Source organism: Sciurus vulgaris (genome assembly GCF_902686455.1).
Source record: "Sciurus vulgaris genome assembly, chromosome: X".
NCBI lineage: Eukaryota > Metazoa > Chordata > Mammalia > Rodentia > Sciuridae > Sciurus > Sciurus vulgaris.
Genome location: NC_136471.1, coordinates 39,687,255 through 39,704,339, shown reverse-complemented (window position 1 = coordinate 39,704,339; position 17,085 = coordinate 39,687,255). Strand labels below are relative to the sequence as shown.

Here is a 17,085-nt window from a genome sequence, read left to right as displayed (position 1 = left end):
AAAGTAAAATAAATGATTATGGAAGCCAGAAAGAATTGGACATTTTTCCATAGTCCCACTTAAGTACAAATATAACTTGGAGAATTTCCATCTCCTTAAAGCTTATTCAAAAACAGTTATTTTGAATTTAGAATCTTTCCTACATCTTTATACTTAACTGGAGTTAAGCTAAAAGTAGAGGATAAACTTCAGAACTGATCACTTTCTAATACAGTCTGGACTTTGTAATATATTTACCTTAATATCAAGGAGACTTTATGAATCAAATGAATCCAAGGTGTTTAAAAGTTAAAGCCAGCTATAATGGAGGCAAAGCAAACCACAGAATGTTTTTAAAAACAATTAGTGATTCTTGTATTTTTTTTTTTTTACTTTGTAGTACATTGCTTACTTTACATTTAAATATGCCAGTGTGAAATTTTTGGAGTTTTCAGCACATTAGGCAAGTGGAAAAAATAGGTATCTGTTAGTTGCCACATCTCATTCATATACAAACACACATACACATACACACACACATGTTTTCATAATAAATGTATCTATGATTTAGAAGATTGGGGTTTATTGACTAGCTCTGTGCCCTTGAACAAATCATTATCCTCTGGACACATTTCCCCTTTTTTTCCTATTAACTATAAGAATTGAATAAAATTACTCTTCTCTAAGATTCTATTTTAGCTTTACGTTTGTAAATTTACTCTCAAGTTGGTTTATATCTGGGGTCAGAGGACATACTTAAGCATTTTGGTATTAAATACATTTTTTTTTGGGAATTGCTGCAGATGGAGCCCACAGGCTTAAACATGCTAGGCAAGCAAGCACTCTACCACTGAGCCATATCCCCAACCCCAAATAGTTTTTTTAACTGATCCAGAAAGTTAAGATGTGAACACAAATCTCTTTCCCCTTCTAGTTTCTACTGTGTTAGAGTTAATAAAAGTGTTGGTGTCACCAAGTTGGAAGTTAGGGCAATAGCTGGTTTAGCTTTAACTCCCATCCTAAATGAAATTTCAACATAACTAGTGAAGTCCTAAGCCTGTCACAAGGACAATAGCCCTGAGAAGATTTGGAAAGAAATATGCTCCCATGAAACATGACACTCATTTCAGTAGTCAAGGTTGTTTACTGTGATTTATATTTATTCTCCCTTTTGAACATAACCAAGAGAAGTCTATTTTAGTGCATGACTCCATGTTTGGCTACTCTGTTTTCTAACGATAAAAATAACTGTTAGAATGGTTATACCTCATTTATCAGACATATATTTGTGAGAAAGACATGTTTTTCTTTTGATGAAATGGAGTCATATATTTTTCGTTTTGTTCTTTAGTGCCATCAATATGAGTTAGGAATGTAGTCCAGGTTCTGTTGTTATTCAAAATAATTTGACAAGAAAGTTGAATCTTTGACTTTAGAAACCTTTCTTTTAGAAAGTAACCTGTTTTAAAACTTATCAGCCATTTATGATAGTCCCACTTCGTGAAGCAGGGGAGAAGTTAGATTTGAATAAATGACTACTTCAAATATGATCAAGGAATTATTTGGGGACAATCCTTTGCCAAATGGGTCTTGACGCAGCTTGATCTCATTTCCCTGGATCTGAGTTTTTCTCTTCATCACCTCCTCTTGCTGCCCAACCTTGCCCCTCAATTCAACTTTTCTTCATGTGAAACACTTTGACCTTCGCTCCCAGTGCTAGGGATAGAGATGGGAATCAATTTGAACAACAGAAACTACAATGTTAAAAGCTAATTTGGAGATATATTTTCATTGTTTGAAAATTCATCATGTCACTTACTTTAACCAGAAGTTACATCAGGAATTTAGATGGATTCCTGTTGGCATTGGCATTTAAAAGCACAGGGTGACAACTAACCTCCTTTCTTTTCTAGGCTATACATTCTTAATTTAATCTCCAGGAGCGCTTTCTTTGAAGACAGTAAAATTTGGTATATGTTCACAGGTCCATGGATCTGCTAGGGTTGTTATGTTATATGTCTAACATAAGTTTACACATGCACTTCTGTTGCTCCCAATGAATATTAAAACTGCAACCTGAATTAGGTTATCTAGACGTAAAATTGTTTTGTTGGGTTTTTTTCCAGAAAGCAATTAATTAAAATGAAGATGTTCTTTTTTTCAGACTTCAGTACCTCAGCAAGATGTCATTGTTCTGATACAAAATATTTCAAATCCAGGCTTTTATCTTAGAAATGCCTTGATAGCAATGATGATTAAAACTATCAACAGTAGATAGGACCCTATAAATATACCAGCTAATTATTTTTTTCCTGCCAATGTATGAGATGTAGTGATTATTGGTTAGAGTGCAGAAGTTTTTAAAAAACAGTATACATCCTAAATACTAATTTCAATACTATCAAATTTTAAAATGTAGTAAGTTAACTGAAATACACAAACACAGGAAGTTGCCTAACTTATTAGATATGACATATACTATAGGGTAAATATCTCATTGGCACACATTAAGAAACTAACACATCTTTAAGAAACAAAAACTCAACAGCCCCCACAATTGAGAAGTTGTGTTTCAAAACAAAACAAAAAGGCCAGTTATACCTAGAAACCACAAGCTGACAATTCTTTGGAGTCTGTTCAGCCTCCCTTTGATGCTGTTCATTGAACCAGCATGGGCAGCGTGTAGCACTGAAGGGTAACAAAGATAGGCAGGTTGGTTTGCCTTATCTGATAGCTGGTGGGGACTGTTGACCAACACCCTCAGCCCTGTGGGGAGATGGCATGAGATCCTGAGGAAGGTCAGGAATCTGTGTGGCAGCAACAGTAGCAAAGTGGCACCTGGAGCTTCAAGGAAGCAAGGGTAAGAAAACGAGAGCAAAGCAAAAGGGTTAAGCACCCGACTGCACCTCTGCTGATTAGGGGCAACACCCCTTCAGTTGGTTGTGAGATGGACTTAGTGTTAATAAGTCTAAAAAGGCAAATAATAGTAATAATAAAACAAGAACAAAAAATGGGGAATGTGGCTATGGAAAGTGAAAATAATAGGAGTTTCACTCTCCTTGCTAGGGGGGCAGTGAGGGAGTCATATTTTATGTCACCTCTGAGAGTAAGGAAATTACAAATTTTCGTTTGAGTTCCAGAACAGGTGATAGGGACTTGACTTAGAGCCGAGTTGTAACTTGTTCTTCCTGTCCATCACCCCATTTGTGCATGAGCAAGTCACAGGCTTCTCCCCAAGTTTCAAATACATCCTCTGAGGAGTCTAAAAGTTTAGAATTCGAGGAGCAGATGCTGGATGCACAGTGAAGAGAGCTGGAACAGGCTAGAGGGCATTCACTGCTCTGAGCAGCACCCCGGACTTCACCTAATTCTACCTCACTGAGGTTAATTTCACTTTGAGAACAGGCTTCTGCTTTCCCTTTCTCCATCTGAGAATATCTGATGTCCTGCCACATATAATGCTGCTGGACGATTCCATCAGAAATTGTGTACATCGGCTCTGAACTGGGTTCAGACATATGACCATTAAACTTTGAGAAAAGGAGACCCAGTTTCTTGAGAGAGGGACCCATGAAGGAGCGTTTGCTTGATGACTCAGCTTTTGACTTCCCCTGGGAACCACTGGCTCTTGGCATGGTTCTGATGAGCGGTGCATGGCAGGCCTTTTTCTTGCAGCCTAAATTGAACGAGACGCTCTTGGATTTGGCCCGAGCCCCACCACAGCCATCATTGGTATCATCCCTCTGAGAGAATTCAGTGCTACTTGTGGAAAAGCTTCTCCTTGGGTGTTTTCTGTTTCCTAAGAGGTCAAGCACTTCATATCGGAAGCTGGAGATGTCCTGCTTTAATTCCTAGGGAAAGAGGGCAGACATGTATGTCCAAAAGCTTGAAGAAGTTTAAAATGGGCACATTGAATACCCTCTGGAATGTTCTAGGTCTTGCCCAATAGCAAACCACAAAGTATACATGATATCAGAAAAAATTTGCACTATTCAAGCACAAGAAAAAAAAATAGTTTGAAAGATTGGGTAGTGAGTAAAGTTGATTTCACAACCTCCCATCAGGAGCACATCAACAGACTAGTAGTGACAAGGTATTAGATTAGAGCACTGACTCTCACAGGTTATTGCATAGAAAAGCGCCATTGGAGAAGAAAACTATTAAGATTCCAAGGAATTAAATCAGAGAAGTGAAATGTCAGGTGATGGAACTGCTGTTTTGAGATAGGGGGCCCTGTTCATTCAAGTCCTTATGAAATGTCTCTTCTTCCTAACTGGCTGCTTAGATGTTAGGTTGTTTCTTTAAAAGCCATCTTTGAAAGCTTTAATCTGATCATGTCCTCCCACTGCCTAAAAATGTGAGTAACTTATCACTGATCTTAGGAAAAAGTAAAAATGCCATTTCGTGTCTACAGGATATTTCAGGTTGTGGTACCTGTCAATCTTTGCAGTCTCATTTCTTCTTCCCCAAGCTTTCTACTCTTCACCCATATAAACATCTTTCCTGTCTCTGGGCTTTTATCTATGCTGTTCTGTCTTGAACACTTTTCTCAACTCTCCTTTATCTGGTTCTTCCTGCAAGTCTCAGCTTAAACATCACTTCCTCTAGAAAGCCTATCCTGACCCCCAAAGTACCAACTGAGTGTCCCTCCTTTCTGTGTTTCTACAGTGCCCTGTGTTTACCCTGTCAGAACACTCAATCTTTTATCACTTTATATTATTATTGTCACTCCATGAAACGAGGTGTAAGTTAGGTCTTGCTCACCAGTGTACCCTAGCACTTAGTAGAGTGCTTGGCACATAGTAGGCCCTCAACAGATGACTTAGGTCTGTGGATTATGATAATGGCCTTTCTGTGGGACTTAGGAAAAATTATATATATATAATTTATATATATACATACATATATGTATGTATATGTGTTCTATATGTATATACATATATATAAATTATATATGTACATATATATGTTTTAGGCTAGGGTTTCTCAACCTTGGCTCTATTGACATGTTGGACTGGATAATTCTTTGCTGTGGCAGGCTCTCGTTTATGGTAGGATGTTTACTAGCAACCTTGTCCCTATCCACTAGATGTCAGTGTGACAATGAAAAATATCTACAGACTGCAAAATGTGCCCTGGGGGACAAAAGAGAATCACTGTTTTAGGCTAGTTCCAATAGGAAGATGTTTGTATTTAGTGGTAGAATTTCTTAGGACTTAATAATAGATTCTTTGATCTTTATATTTTTTAGGCAAAGAAGGCCTTTAAGTTTCCTGGCATTTTTGGCATGTCACTTAAAGGAATGCAATTCCCACACTGAGAAACACTCAGATTATTAAAAGACTGTGTAGAACAGGTTTCTTTTGTTCGTACAACTGACTGGTGTGACAGACATTGGTAAAATCTCTCGATCTACTTATTCTCTTAGAATAAGAACTGTAGCTGGTTTTGCTGTATTGCAGGCAGGGGAAATTCCACCACCAGAAATCTCAAAGACTGTGGAGATTAAATGATATACTTAAGAAATGAGAAATGAAACCACTTCAGGATTAAATTACCTTAAAATTTTCTTCTGTTAGCCCCTCATTTGTTTTGGAATTTCTTATCATAGCAGCCACATATCTTTTTACTAAATTCCTGATAACTTCCTGGAATTAAAAAAAAAAAAAATGAGACATTCAGTTTCTTTCTCAGGCTCTCAGAAATAAAATAAGAAACCTACACAGAAAATAAAACATGCATAGACCATCCTTGCAAACAGAAAATCCTCACAGGATCCAGACATTTTCTGCAAAAAAAAAAATGAGTTAAGTCCATTGGCTAAATGAATTATTGAATCTCTGGATTTGGTAACAGTGTGCCAGTAAAGTCAAATTCACCCCCAAAGGAAGAATTTCCACCCAAGTGTTAGGTAAACATGTATTTATATTTATACAATAGTGAGTGTGGAATAATCCTTGAATGGTTATAGTCAGTATCTTTTCCCTTCAGGTGGATTAAACTACTATTAAATACTACTACTATTAAATACTCCTAGTAAAACAAGTTTTTTTTTCTCTTTCTATAAAGTTGAGAGTCACTAAGCCTTCTACATAAGCAAGATATTTTTTTCTGGAAATATTCTTTTTTATTTTTACAGACCACATTTTGATTCATGGTACACAAATGGGGTACAACTTTTCATTTCTATGGTAGTGCACGATGTGGATTCACACCATTCGTGTAATCATACATGACATAGGGAAGCAAGATATTTTTCTTAGAGCCAGCCAATATTCTTTACATGGATGGCCTCTTTTTAGCCTCCAGGGCAATGGCACACACATAGCATGATTTATATTAGTGATGATGACCATGATAGCTACCACTTACAGCAATGTGTCAGACATTATGCCAGGCAATGCACCCACCACTCAATATTCACAACACAATTAATTTTTACTGTTATTCCCATTTTACATATGAGGAAACAGGCTCAGTGACATTGCCTGATGCCTCCAAGTCCACACAACTAGTGAATGTAAAAATTAGAATTCAATTCTACTTTAAGCTGATTTCAAGAATATCCAATGCTATACTTACTACTTCTGCTACTCTGGGAACTTGAAGAAATCATTGAGAAGCCCAGCAACTGATTTTTTTGGTGAGGACTATGGAACAGAAAATGAAGGCAATGAATCTTGCCTAAGGTAATAAGGGTTGGAGGCAGGAGTAGTGAGAAAAGGGTTACCTACCATATTCTGTATTTTCTGGTTTTCTTTGTTTGTTTTGGTCTAAGGGGCACAAAGTTGGGGAAGTGACTTCTAGAATAAGACTGAATCTGCTTTAAGCCTGGCAGAACATTTTTCTACTTGGGGTTTCTGCTAATTAGGAAGGCAAGAGAGTGTTGTGTCTTATTTGTGATCAGCAATGATTACTCTCAAGCGATATCTCACGTATTTGGATGCGTGGTTTATCTTCTGGCTGGTGAGATAGAAATGTTTATATGTTTCTTTGATTAAAATCGTATTGGAATTTAGGAAGACCTAAGTTCCTGACATGCAGATAAGCTTTTACTTCATTGAGGTTAGTTTCCTCCTGTCATATATTCCTTACTTATTATATATGCCCATTACTCTGTGCCTTTTGTTCACATCACGTCTGATCCTTGTAATCACATAATGATTTATTTGATGTGTTTAATCCCTGCTATATAAGAGTAGAAAGATTGTCTTGTCCACAGTGATCTCTCCAGTGTCTAGGTTAATGTCTGATGTACACTAGGTCTCAGATGTTTGTTGACTGACTGAACAGCCACATGTCCTATTTTACTTAATCTCAATGATAGCTTTTTTTAAAACTTTTTCATTGTATGTGGACACAATATCTTTATTTATTTAACTTTATGCGGTGCCAGGGCTCGAACCCAGTGCCTCACACATGCTAGGCAAGTGCTCTACCACTGAGCTACAGCCCCAGTCCCTCAAGTGTAGCTTTCTATATTATGGACATTGCTGATCCATCTGAGGCATTCTTAAAGGGCTATGAACAGGATTATAAAGCAGGTGACTCCACTCCAAGGAGTGACTTCAGCTTCTGATGAATTACAACCTTTCCAAGCCTCCTACCCTCATCAAATTCAGACATAGCCAGAGTGAAGTTTGTTTTTATTCCACAGAACTGACCAGGAACGATTGTGTTTAGTCCCTGTAAAGAAGCGTTACCTGATAATGTTGATTTTGTATCAGGCTGTCAGCATGGCGTTCCTGTAATTGAAAAAGGACAGAGAGGTTACATCAGCAGTCTCCCAGCACCCTACCCATCCACCCATCTGAATATTTTTCTGAATATTAGAGTGGAGAATGACATGGGATCACTTGCCTGACAAATCTCCGAAAGATAAGTAGGTTGAGGTGATTTTTATGATGTTTAAAATAGGGAGTGTCCAAAGGAGAAAAGGGAGGAAACAGTTTTGCTTTAAAAGAAACAGTTTTTAAAAGTCTTACTGTGAAGCTTCTCAAGTTGTGCCTTCTCCGTCTACCATCAGGGTCTCTTTTGGGGCAGAAGGTATTGTTGAACCAGTTACCGAGATAGAGAAATGATTTGGGGCTGGGGATGATGTTAAAAGGAGGTGGCAAGGTGCCACCTTCATCAAAGTAACTCATCCAGAGCTTTGTCCTCGCAAACTTCCACTCAATATCAGCATGATCCTATGAAAGACAGAAGTTCGAGGTTTTGAGATGGAAAACTGCAAAATGCACCCATGTCTTATCCTAAATGTTCTACTTGCTTCTATAAAGGGCAATTTGTCAGTAGCTATATAAATTAAAATTAGATATACCCTGTAAATTCAAATTGCACATACCTAGTAATCTCACTTTTAAAGATATATCTTCTTACAACCAGGTGCAGTGGTGCACACCTATAATACCAGTGACTTGGGAGGCTGAGGATTGCAGGAGGATTGCAAGTTCAAGGTCAACCTCAGCAACTTTGTGAGACCCTGTCTCAAAAAATGAAGAAGAACTGGGGGTGTAATTCAGTGGTAAAGCACGCCTGGCTTCAATCCCCAGCACCACTACCACCACTGCTACTACTGCTACTACTAATACCAATACTAATACTAGTAATTTAGAAAAATTTAGAAAAATAAATTAAGTCTCCGAGTTAGCTAATGTTGAGATGAATAGATTGTCTTACATTATCTAGGTGGGCCCAATGTAACAGGAAGTTTGTAAGTGGAAGAGGGAGATAAGAGAGTCAGTGTAAAGAGTGATAAAATATAAGAAAGACAACCATTACTGGCTTTTAAGATGAAAACAGACCACAGTCCAAGGAATACAGGCAGCCTCTAGAGGGTGAAAAAGACATGAAAATGGATTCTCTGCTAGAACCTTCAGAAAGTTCGACCAATACCTTGATTTTAGTCCCTTGAGACCCATTTCAGATATCTGACACCAAAAACCATAAAGTAATAAATTTGCGCTGTTTCAAAGCAACCACACTCAAGGTAATTTGTTACAACACTAATAGGGAACTAATATAATTATGTATAAAATAACAGAGATCATCTTTTGGAGACAGAAAGAATGTATTTATCAGATATTAAATTTGACCCACTGTTTCTTGGTAGTTAAATAAAAGAGGAAAGCAGCCTGAATTAGTTATGTTTTGATTGTTCTGACAAAAGAAATTAAATACATCTACAGAGAAAATACCCCCCCAACAATTGTTGCAGGTACTCTTGAGGGACAAATGGGTTCTGGAATATGGAAATAATATAGCCTTCTCAGTTAAAAGCTTATACTATAAGGACAAAAATGGAAATCTCTTTACTAGCAAATGAGACCTTAAAAAGGAGAAGGGACTGGATTTGTGGCTCAGTGGTACAACACTTGCCTGGCCTGTGTGAGGCCCTGGGTTCCATACTCAGCACCACATAAAAATAAATAAAATAGGGTTGGGGAGATAGCTCAGCTGGTAGAGTGCTTGCCTTGCAAGCACAAGGCCCTGAGTTCAATCCCCAGTACCGCAAAAAATAAATAAATAAATAAATAAAATAAAATAAAAAAGATCCATTGACAACTAAAAAAAAATATTTAAAAAATGAGAGCAATGGTTAGAGTTAGGGTTAGGGAGGGGGGCAAGAATGGAGGAAGGAAGGACTGTATAGAGGGAAAAGAGGGGTGGGAGGGGTGGGGGGAAGGGAAAAAATAACAGAATGAATCAAACAACATTACTCTATGTAAATTTATGATTACACAAATGGCATGCCTTTATGCCATGTACAAACAGAGAAACAACATGTATCCCATTTGTTTACAATAATAAATAAATAAATAAATAAATAAATAAATGAAAATAAAAAAACAAAAATAAAATAAAATAAAATAAATGAGAGCAATGTCTTCCAGTGTGGGCTTAGAGTGGTTTTTGAGTGAACATTCAATCTGCCAGAGTCCTAAAACTTGCTTATTGGACTTTTAGGTATTCCATAAAGGTTTTAATTTTGCTCTCCAAGGCAACAGTGCTTAGCTATCATATTAAAGAATTAGCAGATTGAGGGGCTTGGGTTGTGGCTCAGTGGTAGAGTGCTTGCTGAGCATGTGTGAGGCACTGGGTTTGATCCTCAGCACCACATAAAAATAAATAAATTAAATAAAGGCATTGTGTCCATCTCCAACTAAAAAAAATCTTAAAAACTGAAGAATTAGCAGATTGAGTTCAAGGATGACATTCAGAAGAACAGGGATTTTTAATCCTGATTCCATGGATAAAGTTAATGGAATCAATATAATCTATTAAAATTGTATATAAAATTTTGAGTGTTTTGCTTCTTTTCTGGGTTTTCATAATATTCTCAGCTATTACTCACATAAATGGTTAAGAACATAGGAAGTAGGTTAACCCAGCTGTTAGTGGACAAATTGGAGATACCTCTGTCTTTTCTAAGAGGGAATAAATGGCTTTGGGTCAAATGAACAATAAAGTCAAAATAAAAATAAACCTTTTAGATTGAAATTAAGAATTTAGACCCACTGCTAGATTTCATTATCTAGTAAGCTAGTAAAGAAGCATATATATTACCATATCATGAATTTGTATTTAAAAAATATTTTGGTAAATATTTTAAAATAATTTTTATAATTCTATATGTTTTATTTTGATGTAGTTAAGTCATTTTATCTTTTGTCACTGGTGCTTTTGCTGTTCTTATCTAAGAAACTATTGCCTAGCAAAAGTTCATGAAGATTTATTCCTATATTTCTCCTTTTTAAATATTCAATATTTATTAAAATAGTGCATACATGCAAACAGATACATATATACACATAGAAAGGAAACACAGTAGGATATTAGAAGAGGTTGTCTCTTGGTTGTGACTTGGGAATGATTGTTATTTTCTCTTTCATACATTTCTATATTTTCCAAAATTGGCACAATAACGGGTTAGTTTATTAGTATCAATTTAAAATCATTTTAAAATATAAGTGCCCATTTTTGAATGAATTGTTGAATGATCCTAAATAGTTTCTTTCTTTCTTTCTTTCTTTTTTCAGTGCTGCGGGTTGAACCCAAGATCTTGTGCTTGCAAGGCAAGCACTCTGCCAACTGAGCTATCTCCGCAGCCCCCCTAAATAGTTTCTTAAATTTGTCTGGACCTGATTTGTTTCTGAAACCAGAATTCATCTTGGAAACAATCATCTCTAAATTCTTTGGTTCAGTTCTAGCCCGATGACAGAATATCTTTTTGGCTTGTTCAATTTAAGTATGAAGCCATTAACCAGAAAGAATTCAGGGTGTTCCTTGCAACACTTTGAAAAAACTGAATTGCAACAGAGGAGTTCCAAAAAGGGCAAAATGGCACCAGTAGGGACATGAATGTGGATCAAGGACAGCTGGTGCAGAGACACTATGCTCATCTAAATCCCTATGCTCCTTCTTAGGTGCTGGGTCAAGGTTCTGCTCCTCAAGCATTCCCTTCCTTTTTTCCATATATTTATTGGTACATTATAATTGTATATCATAGTGGGATTCATTATTATGTATTTGTACATGCATAAAATATAACAATTTAATTTGACCAATATCATTCCCCAGTATTTCCCCTTTCCCATCCCTCTTCTTTCCTGTTGGTCCTTTTCCTCTATTTATCTCCCTTTAATCTTCATGAGATCCATCCCCAACTTTCTTTTCCTTTTTCCTCTCTAGCTTCCACATATGAGAGAAAACATATGATCCTTGAATTTCTGAGTTTGGCTTATTTTGCTTAATATTCTCTATTTCCTTCCATTTTCCTGCAAATGACAAGATTTCATTTTTCTTTACGGTAGAACAGAAATCCATTGCATATATATGCCACAATTTCTTTATCTATTCATCCATCAATGGACACCTAGGCTGGTTCCATAGCTTGGCTATTGTGAATTGTGCTGCTGTAAACATGGGTATGCATGTATTGCTATAGTATGCTGCCTTTCTTTCCTTATGAGAAATACTGAGGAATGGTATAGCTGGGTCATTTGTTGGTTCCATTCTTAGTCTTCTGAGGAACCTCCATACTTATTTCTATAGTGATTGCACTAATTTACAATCCCACCACCAGTGTAAAAGTGTTCCTTTTTCTCCACATCCTCTCCAATATTTTTATTGTTTGTATTCTTGATGCCTGCCATTTTGACTGGAGTGAGATGAAATCTCTGTGTAGTTCTGATTTTCATTTCCCTCGTTGCTAAAGATGTTAAACATTTTTTCATGTATTTGTTGGCCATTTGTATTTATTCTTTTGAGAAGTGTCTGTTTAGTTCATTTTCCCATTTATTAATTGGGTTTTTGGTTCTTTGATGTTAAGTTCTTTGAGTTCTTTATATGTTCTGGATACATATATATTTTTAAATCTTATTTATTTGTTTGTTTGTTTGTTTATTTATTTATTTTTACCAGGGAATTAACTCAGGGGGACTTAAACACAACCACATCCCCAGCCCTTTTTATTTTTACTTTGAGACAGGGTCTTGGTAAGTTGATTAGTGCCTTGCTAAGTTGCTAAGGCTGGTCTCAAACTTTTGATCCTTCTGCCTCAGCCCCTCAAGTTGGGATTACAGGTGCACACCATCTCACCCAGCTATATTCTGGATATTAATCCTCTTTCAGAAGAATAGCTAGCAAAAAATTTCTTCCATTCTTGTAGGCTCTCTCTTCACGTTCCTAATTGTTTCCTTTGCTGTGCAGAAGCTTTTGAATTTGATGCCATCTTATTTTTTTGATTCTTGGCATTATTTCCTGAGCTTTAGGGGTTCTTTTGAGAAATCTGTTGCCTGTGCCTACATGTTGGAGGGCTGACTCTATGTTTTCTTCAAGGAGTTACATAGTTTCTAGTCTAATTCCTAGGCCTTTGATCCATTTCCAGTAGACTTTTGTGCAGGGTGAGAGATAAGAATCTAATCTCATTCCTCCACATATGGATAAACAGTTTTCCCAGCATCTACTGTATTTTCTCATAAGAGTTTAATTTTAGCAATAGCTTTATTTTTTACACATAGTTATTGAGTTGTCCCAGGATAATTTGCTGAAAAATATATTTCTCCAGTGAATTCCCTTGGCACCCTTGACAAAAACTACATCAACATAAAAAAATAAATTTCTTTTCCATCTTTAGTTCTATGGCATTGATTTATACATCTACCCTATGCCAGTCCTACACTGTTTTGATTATTATAGCTTTATAGTAAGTTTTAAAATTGAAAAGTGTAAATGCTCCAACTTTGTTAATCTTCCTCAAGATTATTTTTTGCTATTCAGAGTTCCTTATATTTCCATATGAATTTTAGGAATGGCTTGTCAATCTCTTCAAAAGTGAATACTATTTTTGATATATTTAAAAGTATCTTTCTAAATAAGGAATCCAAAGGCTACATGAGTCAGTCAAAAAGGTCCATGCCACTAAGATATTAAGAAGACACTTTTAATTGACATATCACATATCCATGGTAAGTTTTACTGTTACTGTGCTTTATACATATTCCTATTAAGAATGAGGCTTGGCATTAGACACAGAGGATGGTTTGGCCGATGTTAGATTATTGAAATAATTTATAGTGGGCTGGCAAGAATGATGACAATTTTCTTTGAATGACCTCACCTCTCCATTTCCCAATATTCCTCCTGAGGGAGAATTAATTCTGTGAAAGAAAAGCAAAGATAGCACTGGAAGTAATATTACATTCTATTTTACCTTATTTCATCCTGGTGGCAAACTCATAGCAAGCCTGCATGCTCTTTCTTTCTTTCCATCTGTCTATCCATCCTAGAGTTTGAATTTACAAATGAAATGGTCGTTATAGGGATAAGTAGTGACACAGTTATTGACTTGAAAAATGAAGTCGTCCTTTTAGAGACAGAAAATAAATCTGATTTAGTCATCTGTTTTGGAAATGATGATTGGCTTCACTAGATAGGCTACATGACAGATATTTTCTATAAATTGCTAAATCTACAGGTCTAAAGTTTTGGTAAAATTGTATTTCAAGTATATTATAAGAGCTGGGTGCAGTGGCACATACCTGTAGTCCCAGCGGTTCTGGAGGCTGAGGCAGGAGGATTGTGAGTTCAAAGCCAGCCTCAACAAAAGCAAGTGCTAAGCAACTCAATGAGACCCTGTCTCTAAATAGAATACAAAAAAGGGCTGGGGATGTGGGTCAGTGGTTAAGTGCCCATGAGTTCAATCTCTGGTACCCCCCAAAAAAAGAAAATAAATAAAATATATAAGACAATAGCATTTTATTAAAATGTTCGGATAAAGAAACTATGGTATACATACACAGTGGAATATTATTCAGCCATAAAGAAGAAGAATATTAGGGCATTTGCAGATAAATGGATGGAATTGGAGAATATCATGCTAAGTGAAATAAGCCAATCCCAAAATATCAAGGGCCAAATATTTTCCCTGATAAGTGGATGATGATATATAATGGGGGTGGTGGGGTGGGGGATGAGAGAAGAATGGAGGAACTTTAGATTATGTAGAGGGAAATGAGAGGGAGGAGGGGATGAGGATATGAAAGATGGTGGAATGAGACAGACAACATCACCCTATGTACATGTATTATTACATGAACGGAATGAATCTACATAGTGCACACCCATAGAAATGAAGTGATGTACCCCATTTGTGTACAATGAATCAAAATGCAGTCTGTAAAAAAATAAAAAGAAATTCTATTTGTCACATTGTGAAGTGTATTCAATGTGTTTAATTAAACAAGGTGCCTTTAAGTAAAACAATAATGAGTATACTTATAATGATTAATAAGTCTTAGTAAAGCCTTTTTGGTTTTATCTCAAAAGTTAAAGCTTAAAGCAATAAATATTATCTCAAGTTTCTTTGGGTCAGGAATCTGCACATGGTGAAGTTGTGTGCCTCTGGCTCAAGATGTATGACAGAGCTATAATCAAGGTGGTGGCCAGAGTTGGCATCTCATCTTAAGACTGAACTGCAAGAGGATTTTCTTCTACATTTACTTACATAATTGTTGGCAGAATTCAGTTCCTTGGGGGTCTTGGTCTCTTGCTGACTAGTGACCGCCAGCTTTCCTCAGTTCCTTGCCATGTGGGCTTCTACATAGGAAAGCTTATAACATGGTAGTGGTAGTAGTCTTCCCTCCGAGTGAAAGAGGGAGAGAAGAGCCAGTCTTTTGACGACATAATCTGGGAAGACATCACTTTTGCCATGTTTTGTTTCTCTTAGCTTTTTAAAGGTATAATTGACAAAAGTTGTACTCATTTATGTTGTGAAATATGACATATATACATATATATGCATGTATATTAGATTTAGCTAACTGACATATCCATCATGTCACACGGGTATATTTTTGTGGTGAGATCATTTAAGCTCTACTGTCTTAGTGATTTCAAATATACAATATATTATTATTAATTGTAGTTACCATGCTGTACACTAGATCTCCATACTTTTGCCAAAGTGTCTTGGTTAGAAGTGAGTCCTTAGGTCTAACCCACACTTGAGGGGAAAGCATTGCATAAATGCAAGTATCAGGAGGCAGGGACAATGGGGGTCTATCTTAGAGGTCACCTGCCTCAGTAGCATTTCCTAAAAATGAAGAAATTACATGACTGTAATCTTGGCTAACAAATTCTTTACTAAGTCAGGTGGTTTCTAATTCTTTGCATTCAATATTAGTTAAGGAGAATGTAATCAAGTTGGCAGATGATAAGATTGTTAAAAATATTATTTTATGAAAAATCATTATATGACTATTTGGCATGTACCTCTGGGTTCCAAAATTTGAATGACATTGGCATTATAAAAGTCTATCCATTCAAATATACTTGTTGATATAAGAAATGTTTCTTAGCATTTAGTTTTTTAAAAAAGGAAGCAAAATAAAATTGATGCTGAATCCTGTTCCTGAATATTACTCCATATTCATCCATGACTATAATAACCAGTTGGGAGAAAAACCGCTTTTTGCATCTTTAAAAAATATATTTCCAATCAAAATGTAATTTTTAACCTAATGAGTATCAAGATTTATAAAGGATTTGTGTTTATTTGAACAGTTTTGTACTACTAATAATTGAATGATAACTAAATGTGGGAGAATGGTTTTAACATTTATTACCTTATGACTATAAAGGATAAAAATTAAATTTCAATTCATTTTTTATTATGAAGAAATAGGACAATGTAATAAAATAACAAAAGACCTTAAATGTAAAAATTATGTGACATTAGAATTAAATCCTGTGGAATTCTAATGGAATTAATTCTAGTGGAATTAATATATGATGGAAATAAGAATTCTAGAAGAAGATGGAATGATGGAAACTTTCTGCCCTTACAGAAGAACTTAGCCTTTTATTGTTTAAACATATGCTTGGTTTTGAGGAACAAATTACTGTGATATTTAGATTCTCTTAGATATATTTGAATGAATAATTGGATAGTTTATTTTAAATGTCAGTCTACTATATTCCAAAAATCACATCCTTTGGAACCGTTTAAACTTATGATGAAAAATTTAGCTGTCAACCCCAAATATATAAGGAGAGACATAGATTATGTTTTGCAAATTCATCAGAGAGTATGCCAGCAAACTGAATGTCCTTGATGAGACCCTGCACTGAGATGGCTTCAATACATAAATTACATACGTACACACATACACAGTTATGGCTATAATAATCATCACAGCCCTAAATCCTGCCATAGGATATGAGATTGGTTTAGACAATTTAGGATGCAGAGGGTAGGAGGTAATAGCAGGATGAAACAGCGAGAGGCAGCATGCCATTGTGGACTGAGCAAGGGGTTCTGGAGTCTAATAAACCAGGATTTGGAATACTGCCCTGCTACTTATTAGCTATGTGACCTCAGATCAATAGACGAAAGTTTCTCAGTTATGGTTTTCTCAACTGTAAAAATGGTGGGAAATACCTACTAAGCAGAATTGTTGTAGAAGTCAACCTCAAATTCTTAAGCTCCTGCCTGGAATGTAGAAAGAGCTATATAATTGTTGGTTCCTTCTCCTATGTGTCTGAGCTGATAGTACCAGGAACAAACCTTGAATTCCCATTTTGCCCTTCAATGCCCCATAAGAG

The 17,085-nt window shown here is 36.1% G+C and overlaps 1 protein-coding gene across 1 annotated transcript in view; it reads right to left on the bottom strand.

Moving 5' to 3' along the window:
- Positions 1-1,336: 1,336 nt before the first annotated feature.
- TRPC5 (transient receptor potential cation channel subfamily C member 5) overlaps positions 1,337-17,085 on the bottom strand; it is a 273,683-nt gene continuing 257,934 nt past the window's right edge. Inside the window, exons 9-12 of the mRNA XM_079124842.1 lie at positions 7,965-8,168; positions 7,683-7,724; positions 5,538-5,627; positions 1,337-3,830 (exon numbers count right to left, since the gene is read on the bottom strand). Coding sequence (XP_078980968.1) covers positions 3,141-3,830; positions 5,538-5,627; positions 7,683-7,724; positions 7,965-8,168 — 1,026 coding nt within the window. The 3' untranslated portion in view covers positions 1,337-3,140. The remainder of the gene's footprint in view (positions 3,831-5,537; positions 5,628-7,682; positions 7,725-7,964; positions 8,169-17,085) is intronic.